We start from the raw sequence: 21,398 nt of genomic DNA, 5'->3' as shown, positions 1-21,398 counted from the left end.
GAGTCCTTGTGCTAGAGATGGAAGAGCCCCCAGTGTGGAGCTCTGCTCTACCACACAGAGCTTCCCGGTTGAATCAGGGCTCTCTGACAGGTGGGTGGGAAACTCAAGCCCTGAGGGCAAGGGGGCTATGGGGTGGGGTGGGTAGACAGGGACCCTGATTACATGAGAGCTGCCCCCTCCCCTCTTTTGATACCCACAGCCTGACAGTTTATCTAGACTAGGTCTGGGAAGCTGCAGGCAGTGGCCTGTGGGACTGACAGAAACTTTGTCACCTCATCCCAGATTAGTCTCATTTCTCTCTGACATGTAGTCTCATATCCAGGCAACTAGGGCCCATCTGCTCCCTCAGAAAATTAGAGGTTTCACAGAGGAAGAAGAAAAGGAAGACTGCCAGCGACAGCCGGAGCCTGGCACTTGAGGCTTCTTCCCTGGGCAGGGAGCTTACTGGAGCCAGCTTCTAGAACTCCACAGGTAGATGCTAGCAAGATGACCCGTTCCTGCTTCAGTCATCTCACAGCCGTGACTCCAGCCTTTTGGACATGTTGGACACAGGAGGCCTGCTGCTCTTGTTGCCCTCATTGCTAACTTACAGATCTGTTCTTAAATTGACATCTTGATTGGCATCCCAAAGCCCTCTGAGAGCTTTTGAGCTGTAGCATCCACAGTCTCTTGTTTGATACCCCCAAAGCTGATGAGAACACAGGTCCATAACTCCTGGAACCTCTTGGCTAGGCACCTCAGGGCCTGCCGAGGATGTAGAGCTGGGGACACCACCAGGTTCTCCTGGTTGGCATATCTTGGCTACCAAGGGTTTCAGAGTTCATACTGTTATTCCCATATAGCGAATAAAATTACAGTTTGTTCTATTGCTGTGCTGAGATGCTGTGACCATGGCAACTCTTATAAAGGAAAGCACTTAATTGGGGCTGGTTTACAGTACACACACACACACACACACACACACACACACACACACACACACACACACATTTTCTCCCTTTTCACCATATGGGTTTTTTGCATAGATATTATGGCTTCCAGTCTAATGTTTTCATGGTATTCCTGAGTGTATGAACAATAGGTCTCTGCTTCTTGTGTCTTTTCTTGGCTTCTTTTCCTTCTGTTTGTCTTGTCCAATTTTGATGTGATAGTTTTTGTTTTATCTTATTATATTTTATTATTATTCCTTAGAAGCCTGTTTGTTTTCCTTTCTTTCCTTCCTTTTTTTTCCAGACAGGATTTCTCTGTGTAAGAACCTTGGATGTCCTGGAATTCTCTTTGTAGACCAGGCTGGCTTTCCTTTCACAGGGACCTGCCCGCCTCTGCCACCACAAGTCCTGTTGTCCCTTTGTTTTCTACTGAGATAGAAAGGGAATGGATCTGGATAAGAGAAGGGGATGTGGGAGGAACAGGAGGAGTAGAGGGAGAGGACACCATAATCAATAAATATATGTGAGGGAAAATTTATTTTTAATAAAAGGAAAATAAGAAAGTGCTTTATTAAATATTTAGCAGATACATTCTGTGCTTTATATATAATGTATATGATACAAAGAGTAACAATACAACAGAGTAGTAAAACCCCACTGCCAGTTTAAAATATCCCATCAAAGCTCTATTACCACAAATACCCCTCACCAGTCCCTGATCTGACCCCCATTTCCCCTGCTTTTCTTCTGCTTCTATTGCACATTTGTCTCATTAAATAATATATTCTTGTTTTTCATTGTTTTGATTTCTATAAATGGAGCCATACCTATTTTCCTGCGGCTTTCTTTTGCTCAACACTTTGTTTTAGAGATCAATCTGCATTGTCTCTTGTGGCCCTTTGCGATGGCTATTCTTAGCTGTCAACTTGACTATAACTGCAATGAACTTCAATCCAGAAGCGGAGGCCATACCTGAGCCCATATCTTGAGTTGGGAAGACACACGCCTTTAATCCAGAAGTGGGAAGACACAGCTTTAACCTGGGCTACACTCTCTGCTGGAAACCTATATAAAGACAATGGAAGGGGGAAGGTTTTGCTCATCGCCTGCTTGCCCTCGCCTGCTTGCCCTCGCCTTGCTAGCATATCCATTCCTTCACTGGCATTGGATCCTACTTCTTCAGGATTCTAACATATGCAGAAGACCAGCTGAGACACCCAGCCTTGTGGGACTGAGCAACTACTAGACTCTTGGACTTTCCATTTATAGCTAGCCATTGTTGGATTAGCTGGCTTGCAGCCTGTACATTCCAATAAGTATCCATATCTATATATCTATATCTATATCCATTCTAGAATGTTTATTTTCATTCCATAACTTTCATGACTTTAGAGAACTGTGACTAATCCACTCTTATGGATTTTTTTTTCTCCAGCACACTGTAGCTCCACACACATGTAATTTTTCTGCTTCACTGTTGGTGGGCAGCTGGGTTGTGGGAGACTTGTACTCATTCAGGAATTGCAGATGTAGCTTCGTGTCCATCTCTCCTGGTTCACACGTACAGGGCCTTCTCTATGTTGGTGGGCAGGAGTACACTTGCTAATTATTTTCAGCTTTACAAGACAAGGCTCCCTTATGTTCTGGAGACACTGTATTGGTTCAGCTGGTGCACAGGATAATTTCCACACTGGAAAGGATCCACACGTTTTGACAACATCCCACACTGTCAGACATGTTTATATTTTTCCAGGGGTGTAACAAGTTGCATCATTTAGGTTTCAGTAGTGTCCTCCAAGTATTGAGGAAATGGGACATCTTTTACAATACTTGCTGGTTATGCCTTTCTAATAAAAAGCTTACTAAACAGTACACATTGGTAGCCAGGGAGTATTGTTTCCTCATTTTAGGTAGATTGGCTCACACCTCACTGCTTTAGCAAAGCACTCTCTCACCTTAGGTGATACAATTCCATCCTCTAGGTGTTAGTCCCTTGAGCCTGCTTTCTACTCCCAACCTGTGTATGTTGGCCTGAATGAAAATGGCCCCCAGAGGCTCACGGGGCATGGCATCATTGGAGAAAGTGTGTCACTAGAGGTGGGCTTTGAGGTTTCAGAAGTGCAAGGCAAGCCCAGTTTTGCCCTCCCTTCCTGCTGACTGAGATGCAGAACTCTCAGCTCCTTCTCCAGCACCATGTGTTCCTGCAGGTGACCATGCTTCTCCATGACAGTAATAGACCAAAGCTCTGACCTGTAAGCCAGCCCCAGTGAAATGCTTTCCTTCATAAGGGTTGCTGTGGTCATGGCATTCACCTTACAGCAGCTGACACCCCAACTAAGACACTGCATGGTAAGGATTCTTGCTACAGACTCTCAACACAAATTTACCCTGTATACCTCTTATCACTTGCACTGCCTTTACAGAATCAAATACACAGCTCTGAACTGTTGTGGATGCTTTGGTTTCTTTAAAAACTCAGTTATATTATGTAAACATGGTTTTGTTTTAACCCCAGGTGTGGGATATGGGGGCTGCTTCAGTTTGTTCATAGCTGTTGACAGCCTCTTGAGAGGGTGCATTGTCTTTGCCAACAAGAAACTGCCTCCTGGGGAGGCATGGTCTTTGCCAGTTGAAAAAACATGAGGGTTCAGGGAGAGAGAGGAAGGAGGGCTGTGGGCAGAACGCTTGGAGGAGCAAGAGAAGACTGCTGCTGTGTTTGCTCCATCATCACATCCTGATGGTGGAGATTGGTAACACCTCAAAGATCCTGCAGGCAGGCCCTAAACAGCAGGAAGCCGCCACAGAGAACTCTGCCTCTTCTCCCCATTAACCATCTTTCTCTCCTACCTGGTGTTGGGGTGTTGGAAGGGATTGGGGTGGAGAAGGGAGGAGGAGAGAAAAGAAAGCAAAATAGAAATAGATGTAAAAGTATGCCCGCACTGAATTATCACAGTGAGTCTCTTGTCTTGATCCCTACCTGCTGTCCAGTCTCTAGATGCAGTAAGGCCACATGACAATTATAGCAGGGTGCTTGCTGACACCTCCCAGAGACAAATTCAAAGCCCTTATAGCGGTCTAAACTGTCTTAGAGTATAACTATATTAGAGGTAGTATTTTTTCTACTTAAAAAATTACATTTTAAAACTTATGTGTGTTGTGTACACTCATGGGCCATAGGGTATATGAGGAGGTCAAAGGACAATCTGTGGGAGTTGGTTCTCTCCTTTACCACATGATTCCTGCAGATGGAATTGAGGGCACCAGGCTTAGGAGCAAATGTCTTTACCTGCAGAACACCTCGCTGGCCTAATGAATCATGTTTAATTGGTGTATGTTCATTGTACATGATTATGGGTATCATTAAGGCATTTTCTTGAAGTGTATTTTTATCATGGACACTTCCATGCATTCTTCTTTTCTCCCTTCTCTCTGGCTAATCCCTTCTTTCCCCCAGACAGTCTTGCGTCTACATACATGTCATATATGTCATAGACATATATGTATATAGTATTTTAGGTATCAATATAAAACCCGTGGTCCATAAATTCAAACTCATTTGAATTCAGCCAGTTGGAAGTTGTTACTTGTTCACCATCTGCGGTAGCTGGAACACAGGCTGGGAGCAAGCCTCAGGTACTCCGGTCTCTCCAACCAAATGAACCCAGAAGCAAAATTGCAAATACAACTTTAAGGCCAGGCCGTGGCGCAGGCCTTTAATCCATGCCTTTGGGAGGCAGAGGGGCAGCGGGGCAAGGACGAGGCAGAGGCAGGTGGATCTCTGAGTTCCAGGACAGCCAGGACTACATAGAGAACCCTGTCTAGAAAATACAAACCAACCAAATAGTCCTTTACATTTCAGTTTTAAAGCAAAACAAAACAAAAAATCCCAGAATGGCATATTTAACAGTGCTCAAGAGTAAGGGCGTTGTTTAAGGTCTACTGAGGGCCCCGAACCTGACCCTAGTACCTGAGCCATGTGCAGGGCTGGGGGCCCGAGGCTATCTCTGTCCTCCAGAAGGGCCTCGGCTCTCTTATCGCTGCAGAGAGGTTGGACTTCTGGCTTGCGCCATGAGCTCTATGCTACAACCGTTTTCTGTCTTTGCACTCGAGTGGGAGAGAAATTTTCTGTAATAGACCCAAACCCGACTCTGCCCAGATCTTCACACTGGTCGAGCCCAATGCCAAGCTCAGATCCAGAGAGCAAGACTGAGGAGCCTGGGAATTATCTAGAAGCTTCAGCAAGTGAGAGAGGGCGGGGTGCACCTGTGCCTAGATCTCTGCACCTCTTCGAATCCCGCCCCCAACAAGGGTTCCGCCTCCAGACCTCACCCCTCCCTGGCTCCTCGGTCCCGCCCTCATTCCCAAGCCCTGGGCAATGGGCGACATGGCTGGATCCCATCACTTTTGTTCCAGCTCCGAGATTTCGGCCCTGCCCCTCCACGCTTCATTGGCTTATTTCAGTCCAGGACTCAAAGAACCCCGCCCCCATACCTCCCGCTACACTCCCCGAGGCGCCTAGCGACCCTCGGCCCAGCTTTCCAGGCGCCCAGGCGCGCGTCTCTGACGTAAGGCGCCCTCCGAGTGACGCACTAGTCCCGCCCTGGCTTCAAGCCCCGCCCCAGGCTGTGGCTGTTCCCCGCCTCTCGCGCTCTTAGTTGCTTCTCCCCGAGCTGAGGCGGCGTTTTCCGAGCTCGCTGCGCCTTAGGTTCCGTTCCTGTGCGGCCGCGAGAGGCTGTGCAGCCCCGGCGCCCGGGGGGCAATGGTGCGGCGGAGCGCGCGGACGAGGGCGGCCCTGAGGCGGGCATGAAGGAGGATGGAAGGGCAGGACGAGGTGTCGGCGCGGGAGCAGCACTTCCACAGCCAAGTGCGAGAGTCCACGGTGCGTGGCCGGGCGGTTTCCCTGGTCCTGCGCGGCGCGGTGGAACCGGGAGCCGCAGCGCAGACCAGCAAGGTCCCATAGCACGGTCCCCGATTCCCCTCTACCCCCCACCCATGCCGGCCTTCCAGCGCCCCACCGGGTCTGCTGCACACCCGCGTCACTTAACGCCTTCTGTCACCTGCGATTCCGTCACCTGCTCCCCATCTCGTCACCTATGTCTCTTTCCTGTCACCCCACTGCCCTCTCTTCTTGTAGGTCTCCCTCGCGCCACCAGCGCTCCCTCCTCTCCTCACCTATGCCCCCTCCCTTCACCTGCACTTCCTGTCCCCCTCCCGTCATCTTTATTCCTCTTCCTGTTACCTGTGATCCTCTTACCGCTGAGCCCCTCGGGTCATCTGTGCCCCCTCCCATCTCCTGCGTTCCCTCCTATCATCTCTGTCTGCCTCCAGTCACCTGTGTCCACCTGTCACCTGCGCTCCATTCCTCTTCCATCACTTGGCGGCTATTCCCATCACCTGCCCTCTCCTCCTGTCACCTGTCTCCCAATCACCTACACTTAGCTCATTTCTCCTGTACCCTTCCCACGTGTTCACGCAACTCACCTGCTTCTTTATCACCTGCTTCGCCATCTTCACCTTCTCCCTCACCTGCGCCCATCCCGTATCTCCTGCTGACTCTCAGGGTGTAGGGAGCTGCCTTTTCTCTCCTAGCCTTGCATGGCACATGGGCTGAGCTGGCTGTGGCTCAGGTTAGGTGGTGCAGACAGTGCCTGGCTTCCCAAACTTCCAGCCCTGCAGTGGCTCTGGCCTCCCCCCCCACATCCCTCCCTCTACTCCCTCCCCCCCCAGCCAGGACAGAGTTAAAAATTTCCAGAGGGTGGAAGAGAGGTCTCTCCTGGGAAGGGTGAGAGCAGAAGCTGTGAAAGATGGACCAGCTTCGTCCTGCTGCTTCTAGCAGGCCGGGAAGCCAGCTTGGCTTCCTAAGGTTTCCTTTGATGAGCATGTTTCGGGATACCGTACACTATTATAAATGGATTTATTTGTATCCCCATAACTCTGTAAAGTATGTCCAAGTTCCATATTTGTATCCACCTCCTTTCTAGCTCACTTTCTCTGTTCAGTCACGCTCTTGATTTGAGTCAAACAACTTGTGGTCCAGAGTAGTCCAGTTTGTGCACTTACTGATTTTGAAAATTAAGAATTGGCTTGCCAAATCACACCGGAGTAAAAGAGATGCATAAATATGAGCTGACAGTTTGGTACAGTGTATTTAGTTTTATTTTTATTACTTCTTTGAGTATTACATACAATGTATTTTGAGCATATTCACCCCTCCCCAATTCCTCCCAGACCTCTCCCCACCTACTCAACTTTGTGACATTTCCCCCCCTTGAGACAGGGTTTCTCTGTATAAGATGAGCCCTGGTGGTTCTGGACTTGCTTTGTAGACCAGGCTGGCCTTGAACTCAGAGAGATCTGCCTGACTCTGCCTCCTGAGTGCTGGGATTAAAGGCTTGTGCCACCATGACCTGCTACTTTGTGACATTAAAAAAGAAAAACCCATTTCAATCAAATTTGTGCTCTGCCTATACTCTTGACTGTGTGGCCATTCATTGGAACATGACTGAGCTATCAGTCGTCAATAACTCCTCAGATAGAGGTGGGACTACATGGCTACCTCCCCTCTCCATGCTGAGATTTTTTTGTCTGTGTTGTCATACCACTGTCAGTTCATTTGTACAAGTGCCCTGTTGTAGCTGAAAAACACTGCTTCCTTATGGTCATCCACTCCCTCTTTACAATCCTTCGCCCCCCTCTTACACAATTATTTTAAACCTTAGGAAGAGGGGGAATGATACAGAATTCCTGCTTAGGGCTGAGCATTCATTCTGTGGTCCCTTATTCTCTGCACCTTGACCAGTTGTGGGTCTCTGTTAACTACCATCTACACAAAGCATCTCTGATGAAGATGGAACAGTGCCTTAGTCTGTGGGTCTAACAATAAGTCATTAGGAGTTAGTTTAGTGTGATGCCCACTGAGCAGAGTAATACTAGTAGGTTCTCTCTAGACCTATGGCCTGTCTGCCCACAGGTTCCTGTCTCCAGTAACAGCCTGGTATGGGGTTCATTTTGTGGCTTGGACCTAAAAGCCAATGAGAAAGTAGTTGGTTATTCCCACCTTATGCCACTAGGAAGGAATCTATAATTGTAGGTATGTCCTAGGTGCATTCCTTACAAAACATAATTGACTAATGGTTTCAGATGCAGAAATAGAATTTAGCTACCGTGCCAGAGGCCTGCCTTTCCGTCAACAGCTGTAACTTATCTCCTTTAAGAGTAACTGCTGCTTGACATCTAAGGCTGTAGGTTATTTTTTGTTTCATTTAAACATATTGTTTATTTTATACATCTGAATGTTTTGTCGGTACTTATATCTGTATACCATGTATGTGCCTGATGCCCATGGAGGCCAGAAGACGACATCAGATCTTTGGGACTGGAGTTACAAGGAGGTGTGAGTTGTTATGTGGCTACTGGTAACTGAATCTGTGTCCTCTACCATTGAATGACAATGTCAGCCCAGGGAAGTGACAGCTTCACTCATTCCTCTGTGCCTGATGGACCTGATGGTGGACATTTGTTAGTTCCTGAAAGTTCTGCCAGGTGGATCTGCTCTGGCACACTCATGAGTCTGAGACATAGCTGGTACAGCAGCATAAGTGTGCGTTTACGTTCTGGGAGCTGTTTTTGGGAAATCCTAGTGAGCACAGGTAGATGTGTTGTAATGCCTGGTAATATGCTGGAGTACCTGTTTTGCGAAATTTGTAAGTATTACTTCTTGTTTGTGGTGTGAGTGGATATCTAGTTTCAGCAGCATGTATTATTTTCCTCATTGAATTGTCATTGTGCTTTGTGAAAGCTCTGTATTACATGGTTATATTTCTAGCATTCCTATTCCATTCCATTGGCCAATACTGCATTCATACTATACATTCTCGATTACTTATGCTTTATTTTCACTTTACAAAAGTCCTTTGATTGTATTCTTTCTTTCCAGATTGTGATGCTTATTCTGGCTTTTGTCTCTCCACATAAACTTTAGAATCAGTTTGTTTATATCTACAAACTTGCTTAGGTTTTGATTTGAGATTGCATTTAGTTTGTAAACCACATAGGAAGAACTTACATTTTTCTGCTCATAAACATGGACTATCTTCCATTAATTACAATTATTTTTAGATTTCTTTCATCAGAGTATTATAGTTTTTCTTACAGGTCTTTTAAATGTATTTTGTTAGATTTCCACATATTTTGATAATGTTTATTCTTTTTTTTTCTCCTTTTTCCTTTTTGGCACGGTAGTGTAAATGGTGTGTGGTTTTATCTTCAAATTTCACTTGTCCCTGGGCTGGTGGTACACACTTTTCATCCCAGCATTTCACAGGTAGAGACAGGCAGATCTATGTCATTTCAAGGCTACCTTGGTTTATATGATGAGGCCAGTCAGAGCTATATAGTGAGATCCTGCCTCAAAACAAAAAGAAGCAACAACAAAACTGATACCAAAACAAAACAAAAATTTCAGTTGTCCTTTGCTGGCATATAGGAAAATGGTTGACGTCAGTGATATGACCTTTGCTCTTGCTATAATTATGTATTAGGCTCCAGGTTTTTCTGTATATTCATTCAGTTTTTTTTCTGTATAGATAATACAGGCATCTGTGTACAAAGGCAATTTTACTTATTAATTGAAGTCATTTTTCTTGTTTTCCTGCACTAAATAGGATTACTAGCAGTGTGTTAAAGAATGCCTTGCTGTAGACCTTAAAGAGGCTTTGCGTTTCTCATTACTAAGTCTGTTAGTTTCTGGTACTTCGTAGACAGCTATTCTTTAACAGTTGAGGAAGGCCTCTAATCTTAGGATGTTTTAAAATTCACATTTTCTCTAGTTTATTTGGTTTAGGTTTATTTCTTTTATGATAAATTAATGTCTCCTAGCTAAAATAGTGTTTTATTTATCATTTCAAAATGATTTATTTATTTTTACTTCTGTGCACTAGTGTGCTGCCTGTATGTATGTCTATGAGGAGATTAGATCCCCTGGATCTGCAGTCACAGGCAGTTGTGAGCCTCCATGTGGGTGCTGGGAGTTGAACCCGGGTCTTCTGAAAGAGCAGCCAGTGCTTGTAATCACTGAGCCATCTCTCCAGTTCCAAGTTAATACATTTTTATTTAAGGGATTTCACATGTGATCCCTTCATTGTCCATCAAGGTCACTGAAGTTCAGGATTTCTGGAGATAGCTCTTTCTCAAAGAATAACTGTTTAATTCAGTTGTGCTATCAGCCCATAATTCTTTTATCTCCCCGTGCATTAAAGATAGACATATTCATGAAAAATTCAAAGTTCTCCACTGGAGAATCTTTGGTATCAATTTCTTCAAAATTTACTTTACAATTTAGGCACCATTTAGTGTAGACATCCCAGGTCCCTAAGAATGAATTTAGATTATATTGATTTCTATCACATTCAGAACACTATGGATCAGTATGCAGGTTATGCCAGTGTTACACTGAAGCATCTGTTCATAAGTATCTTCAGCTCTGACCTCATTCATATTCAAGACAAGCCTCTTTTGATATTTACTTGTTCATCTCCTTTCCAGGGCTTTCTGTCCTCTGTCCAGCAGCTTCTTTCTTAATCTTCGCTTGTTATATATTGACATTTTTTTTTCTTTGGGAATTTCCAAACTTATGAATTGTCTTCTATCAATTTGATATCACATTCATCAGAATCAGGACGTATTCTCTCCTCATCTTCTGTTAATGGATCTTCAGTAGGAGAAGCAGGGCCATTATCATCTGAAAACTCGTATCTTTGTCAAGATCTTCCTTTTCTACATCTTCATAAGCATGAAATTGCTTCAAGGATACTTTAGTATTTCAGGATGGTTAAACATTTATCTTGCAATAGCCTGCACACGCCAGGACCATGTGCGCCACCCCCTCCTCCTTTACCAAAAAGCCGTCTTCTTTATCTCTATCATCCAAGTAAGAGAGAAGCTTGGCACTTTACTTTTTTGGTATATGATGATTCATCACAGTTATTTCTTCCTTTGGGTTATATCATTTTTTAAATAAAGTGCTCTAGTGGGCCTTTTTCATTGTGTGAGAGCCAGAGGCTCATACAGTCTAGTTCAGCCCTGAAATCTCCTTGCGTAACTGAAGGTGAACTTGAACTTCTGGCCCTTCTACTTCTGTTTCTCAAGCGCTGAGAATATAGTTGAATACCATCATTCATGGTTGAAAATGTTTTACAATCACAAATATCTAGTGGATATTAATTATACCAACAATTGGATTTTATTAAGACATTTCTATGTACTCATATGTCTGGATTTGATTGTGTCTACTTACTTCTCCCTTCTTTTGTTCTCTTACACACCTCCTGGTCCTTTTACCTTTCCCTAATATTCCCTCTTCTACTTTTAGGTCTTTAATAAAATCAGTTTCCACTTATGGAAGAAAGCATGTAATTCTTCTCTCTTTTCTTTCTTGTCTATCATCACTTAACCCGAGTTCCTCTATTTCCATCCTTTTCCATGCAAATAACATAGCTTCATCATCCTTTACAGCTGAATGATTCGTGTGTGTATGTGTGTGTGTGTATGTGTATGTATATATATATATTTTTTTTTTTCTTGGTTCAGTCATCTGTCAACATTTAGGCTATTGTGAATGGTACTGTAACAAACACAGGAATACAGATTTTACTTTCTTTGAGCATATACCGAGGAGCTGGGTCATATGTGGGTCTGTTTTTAGTTTTTTTTTTTTCCATAGTGGCTGTAATGATTCACATGCTTTCCAGTGTATATAAAGGTTCCTTATTATCTACATTTTCATCAGTATTTTGGATAACAGCCATTTTGGTTGAGATGAAATGGAGCCTCAGTGGAATCTTGATTTCCGTTCCCTTTTAGCTAAGGCTGTTGAACATGTAAAAAATATATTCATTGGCCATTTGTGTTTCTCCTCCTCCTCCTCCTCTTCCTCCTCTTCCTCCTCCTCTTCTTCATGAGAAGTATTTGTTATTGATTGGATTATTTGTTCTTTTGCTGTTAAAGTTTGAGTTAAAACATTGTGGTTATTAATTTTTTTCAACTCTGGGCTGACACTTCACACTGTTGTTTCCTTTGCTTTTATTAAAGACCTAAAAGTAGAAGAGGGAATATTAGGGAAAGGTAAAAGGACCAGGAGGTGTGTAAGAGAACAAAAAAAGGGAGAAGTAAGTAGACACAATCAAATCCAGAAGCCTTTTAGTTTGGCGTAATTTCACTTGTCAGTTCTTGCTTTTATTTCTTGAGCTAGTGGAGTCCTACCAGGCAGTGGTTTCTCTGTGCTTCCCTCTAGTAGTTTCATCTCACATTAAAAACTTTGATCTATTTTTTAGTTGATTTTTTTGGTAGGGTGAGAGATAGGGATCTAGTTTCAACCTTCTCCATGTGGGCAATCAGTTTCCCCAATACCATTTGTAAGAGGATGCCTTTTCTTCACTATCTATTTTTGGAACATTGTTAAGAATCATATAGTTATAGTGCATAGTTTATTTCTTGGTTCATTATTCCATTGGTTTACATGTTTGCTTTTATTCTGTATGCATGCTGATTTTGTTAGTATGGCGCAGTAGTGTATTTTGAAGTAAAAAATGGTAGTACCTTCAATCATACTTTTTTTTTTTTTTTTACTTAGGATTGTTTTGTATATTTGGGGTTTTATGACGCCAAATAATATTTTGGTTGCTTTTTATATTCTGTGGAAAATGTCAGTATTTTGATTGGGTGCATTGGATTTGTAGATTGCGTCTAGTAGTATGCCATTTAATAGTATTAATTATCTCAGTCTATGAACATTGGAAGTCTTTCCATCTTCTAGTGTCTTCTTCAGATTTTTGAGTGCTATATAGTTTTCATTATAGATGTGTTTAATGTTTTTGGTTACATTTGTTCCTACCTATTTTTATTAACTTTTTTTTTCAGTTATTTTGTTTTTGAGATTATAATTATATCACATACCCTTTACCTTTCCTTTCTTCTAGTCCTCCAATATACTCTTCCTTGCTCTTTTTCAAATCTATGGCCTCTTTTTTCATTAATTGTTGTGGTGGGCACGCCTTTAATCGCAGCACTCTGGAGGCAGAGGTAGGTAGATCGCTTTGAGTTCGAGGTCAGCCTGGTTTACAAAGCGAGTCCAGGACAGCCAAGGCTAACACAGAGAGACCCTGTCTCAAACAAAAAACAAAAACAAAAACAAAAACAAGCAAAAAACAACAACCAAAAAAAAAACCCACCAAAAAATTGTTGTGGTGATTTGAATGAAAATGGCCTTGTAGGTTCATATATTTGAATGCTTGGTACCTAGTTGGTGGAACTGCTTAAGGAGAATTAGGAGGTGTGGCCTTGTGGGAGCAGGTGTGTCAGTGGGAAGTACTTTGAGGTTTCAGAAGCCCATGTTGTTCCCAATGAACTCTTTCTTTACCTTGTGTTTGTGGATGCAAGCTTTTAGCTACTGTTGCAGCACTATGCTGGAATGCTGCCATGCTCCCTGCCACAATGATTATGGACTCACCCTCTGAAACTGTAAGCCCCAATTAACTGTTTCTTCTATAAGTAGCCTTATTGAAGTCATGGTTTCTCTTTACAACAATAGAAAACTAAGACAGAAGTTGGTACCAGAGAATGAACTAATGGTGTGATAGTGCTGAATATGCTGGGTTTTTTTGGGAAATATGTAAGACTTTGGAACTTTGGAGTAGGAAAGTAGTTTAATGCTGTTAAGTGGGGTTTAATTGACTATCATAGTAGGAGCTTAGAAGATGTTAGTGCTGAGAACTATTTGGACAATTGAACCGGCTCAAGAGGTTGGATAGGGACACAATATTAACATCTGGGCTAGACACTGCTCATGATATCTTGGCTGTTGCTTTTTGCCCTTGTAAAAATCTGCCTGAGGCTGAATTGAAAAGCTTTGGATTACTTTCATTGGCAGAGATTTCAAGACAGTCAAATGTTGACTCTACTACATGACTGCTAGTGATCACTCTTATGTAGGCATGCAATGAAAAAGAGCAAGCAGTGCAAAAAGAAACCCAAAACAGTTTAAGGAGAAAAAGAACACCAGAAACTTAATGTTGGAGCCAAGGTTTTTGCTGAGATAAGGAGATGGAATAAAGGGAGTGGTGCCCTTACAGGGAGATCTTATCCAGCTAATCCTGCAGCTTGTAAAAGGAAAGGCAAATGGAAATATCTGTTCCTAGAAAGAAGCAACAAAGGAAAGTATATGTTAGTATAATTCCAAGAGGGGCCAGGCTACATCCTAAGCAGGCAGCCGAACTTGGCAGCCTTGGCCTGTGGTTCTGGCCTTAGAGTCATGAAGGATACAGGGGTAAAGGGTCTCACACTAAGGGTGCCACTCTTCTTTGGAAGTGTCTCTTCATTTTCTATTTTATGAAATAATTTAAGGGTTTACTTTGTCTTATTTCTACCTTTTAAATTTACTTCATATTTTTAAACTAAACTTCAGTTTTATCTGGGAATAAAAATTGAAACTCAATCCCAGCACTCAGGAGGCAGAGGGAGGTGGATCTCTGAGTTCAAGGCCAGCCTGGTCTACAGCGTGAGTTTCAGGACAGCCAGGGCTGTGGTAGAGAAACAGTTGTATGTGTAGCCATCTTTCCATTCATCTAGCCATCCATTTGTATGTATGCGGTGCATTGAAGTCTGGAGCTCACGGCATTAGACTGGCTGGCTAGTAACCCCCCACCATCCACTTGTCTCAACTCCCTGTTTGCCGAGGCTACAGATGTATGCTGGTGAGCCTTGCTTTTATGTGTGTTCTGTGGATCTGAACTCATGTTCCCATGCTTGTATAGCAAGCATTCTACTCACTGAGCCATCTCCCCAGCTGGTTTCATCTTTCTTATATTAAAAAACAAACAAACAATTTGATTCTTTGTGTCTTTTATTAATCTGGATTTCAAGTTTTCCTTGTCATTGGGGTAATTTCAAAGAAGTACAATTTAAAATTGCTTTAATTGGTGGTTATTTTGTAGCCTTTCAGAATACTTAGGTCTGTCTATCTTTTGGATTAATGATATTAACATTAATCTGGTGCCTCTCAGTAAAAGCTCTTGGCTCTCAGGTTGGGTAGACGTTTCTGGTCCTGCTTGGTATCTTTCACTTTTAGATTTTAAATAAAAAGCTAAATAGTAAAATTTTATTGTATTTCACCAGCTTGAATCTAAGTTCAGTGTTATACCTGGAATTTAAGATGATAACTTTTAACAATATATATTAAACTTAAGCCATTGAAGACTAGGTCCCTCAGTTCAAATCAGGAGTAAAAGCATATGGCTTCCAAGGGCTTGGCTTGCCTTCGCCACAGGCTAGGCATCACTGAGAAGTGCTGTGGGTTTCTCTGGGAGGGATTTCCTCAGAGCTTTGTCGTCTCCTGTCAGCCGTGTCTCACCTGTAGTGGTGAGTTGCTGGAATACTTCTTTTTTTGTAGGGATTTGCTGTTGCTGCTGCTGCTGCTGCTCCTGGAGTGCAGGAGATTAGAGGGCATCATTGCAGCTTGCGTTCAGCTCACTCATCCTTGAGGTTCTCAAGCAAAGATGTGCTCGTTTAGAGGAGAACCTGTGTGCATCCACCTTGGGAAACCACACTGTAGTCTGTTCATCGGCTTCTGTCCTGGTCTTTTGTGGGTGTATTTTTGTATTTATGGCTGGTAGCTTTTATTCCATGTGAGTGGCTCTTAGGTTTTTATAATTTGTAGCTTTACCTGTACTCCTAAATGTATTGCTTCCTTGGTTTCCTTCTCTGCATTCTGGCTCCTAGGGCCTTTTGTTCATTAACTTTCATTATTTATTATCTACTTCTGTATGCACTCCCTGGAATTTCTGGAATTCCTGTCTTTCACTTTTAAATGTCATTTAAAAAATCCTAGACATCTTTGGTGCAAACTTATTTAGGGGGAGTGTTGAAGGTCTATTTTAGTTTAAAGTTTTAAAAAAAAATTTTATTTGAGCATTTTAAACAAGCATACAATGTTTTTTTGATCCTATTCATCCCCTAACTTCTCCCAGATCCACTCCTAGCCTCCTTCCCTTCTCCCTTCCTCTTCTCCTCTCCCTTTTCTTCTTTCCTCCCCTCCCCTCCCCTTCCCTCCCTTCCTTTCCCCATCAAGTCCAGTTTGTGCTGCCCATATACTTCTGAGTATGGGGCCATTCACTGGCGTGTGGTTGACCTACCCTCTACCAGTGGCATAGCCTTAAAGAAAACTGACTCCCACCCTCAGAAGACTTCAGCGGTCAGTAGCTCCTTAGTGAAGGGGTAGAGGCTTGTGAGCTTCTCCGCACTCCATGCTGGAATCAGGTTGACTGACTTGATCTTATGCAGCTCTTGTTCAGACAACCCAGACTACTCAAGCACTTTCTGGGGCTGGAGGCTAAGCCTGAGGAAATGACAGAGCTATGAAGAACTTGTGGATTGAGGGTGTGGTCTTAGGAGTCAGAGGGGCACAGCTGGTAAAGCCTGAGGAAAAGGGAAGGTATCAGAGAAGGGAGGACACTGCTGACAGAGGTTGATGCATAGAGGCTGAGGAACCTTAGGACCTGCAGTTTGGCTGTTGGGTTATCACCTCAGTTCCTGGGGCCTTTAAGCTACCCAGTGGGTATGGAGTCAGATCATGATTAGAAGAGTGAACGAGTGAAGAAAAGGCAGAGAGAGGCCTGTGAAGTACACTTTACTATGTTGAAGAGTTTGACTGGAGGTTGGAGGGGTGCAGGAAGAGAAGGGGAGAAGTAGATTAGGGAGAAGGGAGAAATGGAAGGTATCTGGGCAGTTAGGATATCAGGTGGCTGAAATTTCTTGGGGACTTGAGCTGCTTCATCTCAGTATTGTAGAATCAAGCATCATATTTTACATCATGGTCAGGCCTCAGGTGTCAGGAATTCTAGCCTGGGTTTGTCTGGAACTTTAAAGGCCTAATCTCACTTTGTTCCTTGCATGCTTCTCTTTTTTATTTGTTCTCTCCTTCCATTTTCTATATAGAATTTTGATTTGATAAATTGCTAACAATTTTAAGGGAATAAAAGGCAACAAAAGAGGTAATTTATGTCCACCTCTAGACAAACCTACTTACCCAGCAACTGAACTCAAGTATCTGTGTTCCCCTTCCGCCTTTTCCTTCTCTAAGACTGAGGATGCCAAAAGTGGGTTCAGTGATGCTTGGTGCACATTTAGGAAGTATCCGCAGCAGGACCTGCCAGACACACAACCTGTCAAGATGTCATATAAGGAAGATATGGAGGTCTGATGTAGGATTAGTGGAGCTGCCATCTTCCTCCTCCTCCCCTCCCTTAGGTCTGCTCCTTTCTCTTTCCAGTTCATCCCAGAGTCTACTTCAGCCAGTCTTTTGTCTCCTTCAGAAATCAACTCTTGTCAAAGTTGCAAGGACTTCCGTGGTGCCTAATCTCGCTGTCGGCTGCACCACAGTCATTATGGTCCTTCTCCTCTGCTCTTTTCCTCCCTACCAGCTTATTCCTCCCTTCTCGATTCAGAAAGATTTTCTGTCAGTTCTTCAGCTTTGTGGTCATTTCAGCATTACTCCATTTCCCTCCTCTTTTTTTATGACTGCTGGATTACCCCATTCTACCTTCTGTAACTTTTTCACCTTAAAAAAAAAAGCCTCCTTTAAAAAAACAAAAGCCTCCTGACTTGGAATTCCTCTTCACAATTCCTTTGTTTTGTTGTAGCGCCAGAGAAGAACTCTGCTTGCGTTTCTCTTTCCAGCTCTTGCTGGAATCCACTTTAACCAGGCTTTTATCTCCTTTACTTCAGAGAAAATAACTCTTGTCAAGGTTGCAGTGACTTCCATGGCACCAAATCCAGTTGTCAATACTCTGTCCTCATCTTGCTTGGGCTGTCAGCAGTATTTGACACAGCTGCAAAATTCCCTTTTCCTTCATGGGGCTCAGGAAATGTGCAGGCGTCGGTGCCCTGACCTTGGTAACTGCTTGTCTGGCAGCCTCTGCGCTGATGCTGAACATCTGTGAGCAGACCTGCCTTCCCTGCCTGCCTCAGGACAGTGTGTCATCTGCTGGTTGTTGTGTATTTCATAACTTGTAGTCTAGCCTTTCCCCCTGAGCAGTGTAGACGTGTATACAGACTACTCACTCAGCTTTCCACTGTTGTAGGGTATATCTCAAGCTCAGCAGGGCTCCTTCCTCCTCCCAACCATTCCTTTTGCAATCTTCCCCGACTTAAGACAACTCAGTCTTTCCAGTTTCTCAGGACTAGAACTTTGTGTTTATTTTTGCAAGTCCTAGCAGGCCTGCTTTCAAAACACCTACAATTCAATCATTTAATGCTGCACACCATAGATCTGAGTGATTTCTCTCTCTCTCTCTCTCTCTCTCTCTCTCTCTTACACACACACACACACACACACACACACACACACACACACACACACACACACACAGTCTCTGTCTCTCTTCCTCTCTCCCTCCTTCCTAGCAGCTGGGATGAGTTTCTTCACTGAATCTGATCATGTCACCTCTCTGTTCAGAATCTTACATGGGTTCCCATCTCCCTCAAGGTCGGAGCCAGCTTGTTAGTTATCATGTGTAAGTACCAGCACCTGGAATCCTCTGTGCCCTGGACTCATATTAATCCCTGTTTCATCTCTTATTTTTCTCTTTTGTTTGAACACACCAGAGCCACTTTGTCTCAGGCTCATGACATTACTATGATTTCTGCATTACACACTGCTGGTTTTGCTTCTCTTGTCCTACCATTCTTCCTCAGATGACATCCTAGTGAGATGAACCCCCACTGCTAATGGTACTACCTATTTTCTTTCGTCTTTTCTTTTTCTTTTTTTTTTAGACAGTGTTTCTTTGTATAGCCTTGGCTGTTTGGACTCACTTTGTAGACCAGGCTGGCTTCGAACTCACACCTTTGTGCTGGGATTATAGGTATGCTCCACTGTACCTGGCTAGTACTCCCTATTTTCTTAGGCCCATGCTAACCATCCTTAAACATAAATTTAATTATCTGTTACCTATTTATATTTATTGTTCCTTTTCGCTCTGGCATGTGAATGTCACAAGGGTACACCTTTGTTCATTAGTGTCCCCAGTGTTAGAATGGATTCCTGGATGTACTGAGTCCCACAGTAAAGAACAACTAAGTGAATGAACTCAGGAATCTCTGTTAGTCATCTGACATCCTACTTTAACCCTGTGATTCACGGCCAAGTTCCTCTTCCCTTGCTTGTGGAGCCTGACCTCCATTGCATTGTAGAGCACTATTTCTTTGCCAACATTTAGTTTTCCTTTTGACCTATTTTCTGTGCTCCAGAGGATTTCAGGAGAAGGTTGTAACTCTAGTCTTGAGGCTTCCGGAACAGGTGTTAGGATTATCTTCCATCATTCTCCACATGTATTATGGGATGTTGACACTCAGTTCATAGTGTTCCTCTCCATTTTCAGTGTTGTTTTCTACGTGGTATCACTACAGGGGCGACTACCACCCAGGTCCAAAGTCTTTGTTATCTATGTCCACCAACTCATCCAGAGAGGTTCAAGCTCAGGGCAACCCCTAGATTTCAGCACTTTGAAAGTCTTCTAGTTTTTTTTCCCCACATGCTTCAAAAGCTCGAGGAGGCTTTATTTTTAGCATTTGGTCTTTGATGAATATGCTGTTTCTTGACCTTTTCTGTTTACCCATTTATTGTCTCTGCTCTGATAAAAATAAAGTATAATGTAGACATATGACCTGAGTAAAAATGGGCAAAGGACCTGAGTGGACATTTTTCAAAAGAAGATATACAAATGGACAGCAGGTGTATGAAAATGTACTTAGCATCCTTTGTCATAGAGAAATGGGAAGCAAGACTCAACTCATACCTGTTGGAGTGGCTGCTTCAAAGGACAAGAGAGAAGTTCTGTTGAGGATGTAGAAAAAGGGAAGCCTTGTGTACCACTGGCACCAAAACAGCATGGCGTGCCCTCCAGAATGCAAAGCAGATAAGCCAAGTGGTTCATCTCTTCCACTCTGGATCCACATTCAAAGAAAATGAATTGGTTTATAAGAGGCATTGTGCTCAGGGCTCACCATGTCAGGTCATAGAGACAACTGTTGGGTGTGCCAGTAGAAGAATGTGTAAAGAAAATGTGGTGATCCTTATGTGTACCATTCAGCCTTAAGGAAATTGTGCCATTTGGGACAACAAGGGATAATCTGGGGATATTTTGCCAAGTGAAGTCCGCATGCATAGGAAAACAAGTACTGAATAATCTCATCTGTACATGGGATCTAAACAATTTAGCTCATAGAAGTAGAGAGTAGAAAAATAGTTGTGAGGAGAGAAAGGGGACTGCAGGTTCATGTGTGGCCAGTGGATGCCAAAGTTCTTAAGCGTGCGGTTAGTAGGCCTGCTGTGTGACCTAGGGATGTGGCGAAGAGCAGTGCCCTGTATATTAAAATCCTTGAGAGTATATTGTAAGTTCTAGTCAGTAAAGATGGTAAGCCAATGAGCTCCTTCTGTTACTTATTAGCATAGTGGAGAGGACACTGCCATTGTGGGGAGCAGAACCCCTCTATATAGCAATTCTGTGCAGTTTTTATTAAACAAAGTAAATGGAATTTACCTTTAAGACTTATACCAGGGTTGAGTAAAGAAATTTCATTTTGATATATGGTATATTTATTGAACAGTTGTTTTTAATCCATGTTGATGTGTAATGTGTTGAATCTGTCTGAGTGTGGTACCGTTACACCCTCTGCATGAGTGATGCTCTTATCATGCTTTGCTTTTCAGGAGGGCGCGTGTGTTCACCGTTTTCACAATAGTTGAAGCTGGCTTGGCTCTTTACACTGCCATATGACTTTGGAAAACATTGTATCAAGTTATGAAAAGAGAAACTCCAATGAGCTTTCTCACCAAAACAGTATTGAACTCGAATACTTGACCAGTTCACATATTAATATATATATATATTTTTTTTAGCAAAATGTTATATTGGCTCTGTTTCTTAACAATTATACTGTATTATACAACCCAGCTATCCAATACAGGAGGGAAAAAAGGTTAAAAGGAAACAAGAATAAACCTTCCGGGTATCAGTTCCACTGGATGGATCCCTAGGTGTCTCTGGGCCTGCTCGCTGGTCCTTTCCCCGATTCAGGGCCCTCCTGGTCCTTTTCCTCTCCTCTCCTCTCCGCCTGTGTCTCTCTCTCTAGGGGTGCAATGGCCGGGCACCCTCAGGCTCCCTCCTCCCATCGAAAAGTTCGATTAGAAACACAATAGCCAGGCTAGAGTCGCCCGGCTGGAGTCCTCTGTTTCCTGAATTCTGGACCCAGGATGGCTCCTCTCAGTCTATCCCGGTGTCCATCTCAGTGGGGTCTCTGTGGTGTTTCCAAGTGGCAAAGGTAGTCAAAACTGCTTTCACTTGGGACAAAGCCTGCCCTTCTTTCACAGTGTTATATTCGTGAACTATCCAGAAGTTTTACTTTTCAATAGTTTAG

The 21,398-nt window shown here is 43.3% G+C and overlaps 1 protein-coding gene across 1 annotated transcript in view; it reads left to right on the top strand.

Moving 5' to 3' along the window:
• Nucleotides 1-5,530: 5,530 nt before the first annotated feature.
• Nucleotides 5,531-21,398, top strand: part of LMBR1 (limb development membrane protein 1) — a 117,514-nt gene continuing 101,646 nt past the window's right edge. The window contains exon 1 of the mRNA XM_084786955.1: nt 5,531-5,808. Coding sequence (XP_084643081.1) covers nt 5,743-5,808 — 66 coding nt within the window. The 5' untranslated portion in view covers nt 5,531-5,742. The remainder of the gene's footprint in view (nt 5,809-21,398) is intronic.

This window comes from Acomys minous (assembly GCF_964271855.1).
Source record: "Acomys minous genome assembly, chromosome: 6".
In the NCBI taxonomy this organism is placed as follows: Eukaryota; Metazoa; Chordata; class Mammalia; order Rodentia; family Muridae; genus Acomys; species Acomys minous.
Note: the sequence above shows the minus strand (reverse complement) of the source record. Positions and strands in the feature narration are given on the sequence as shown.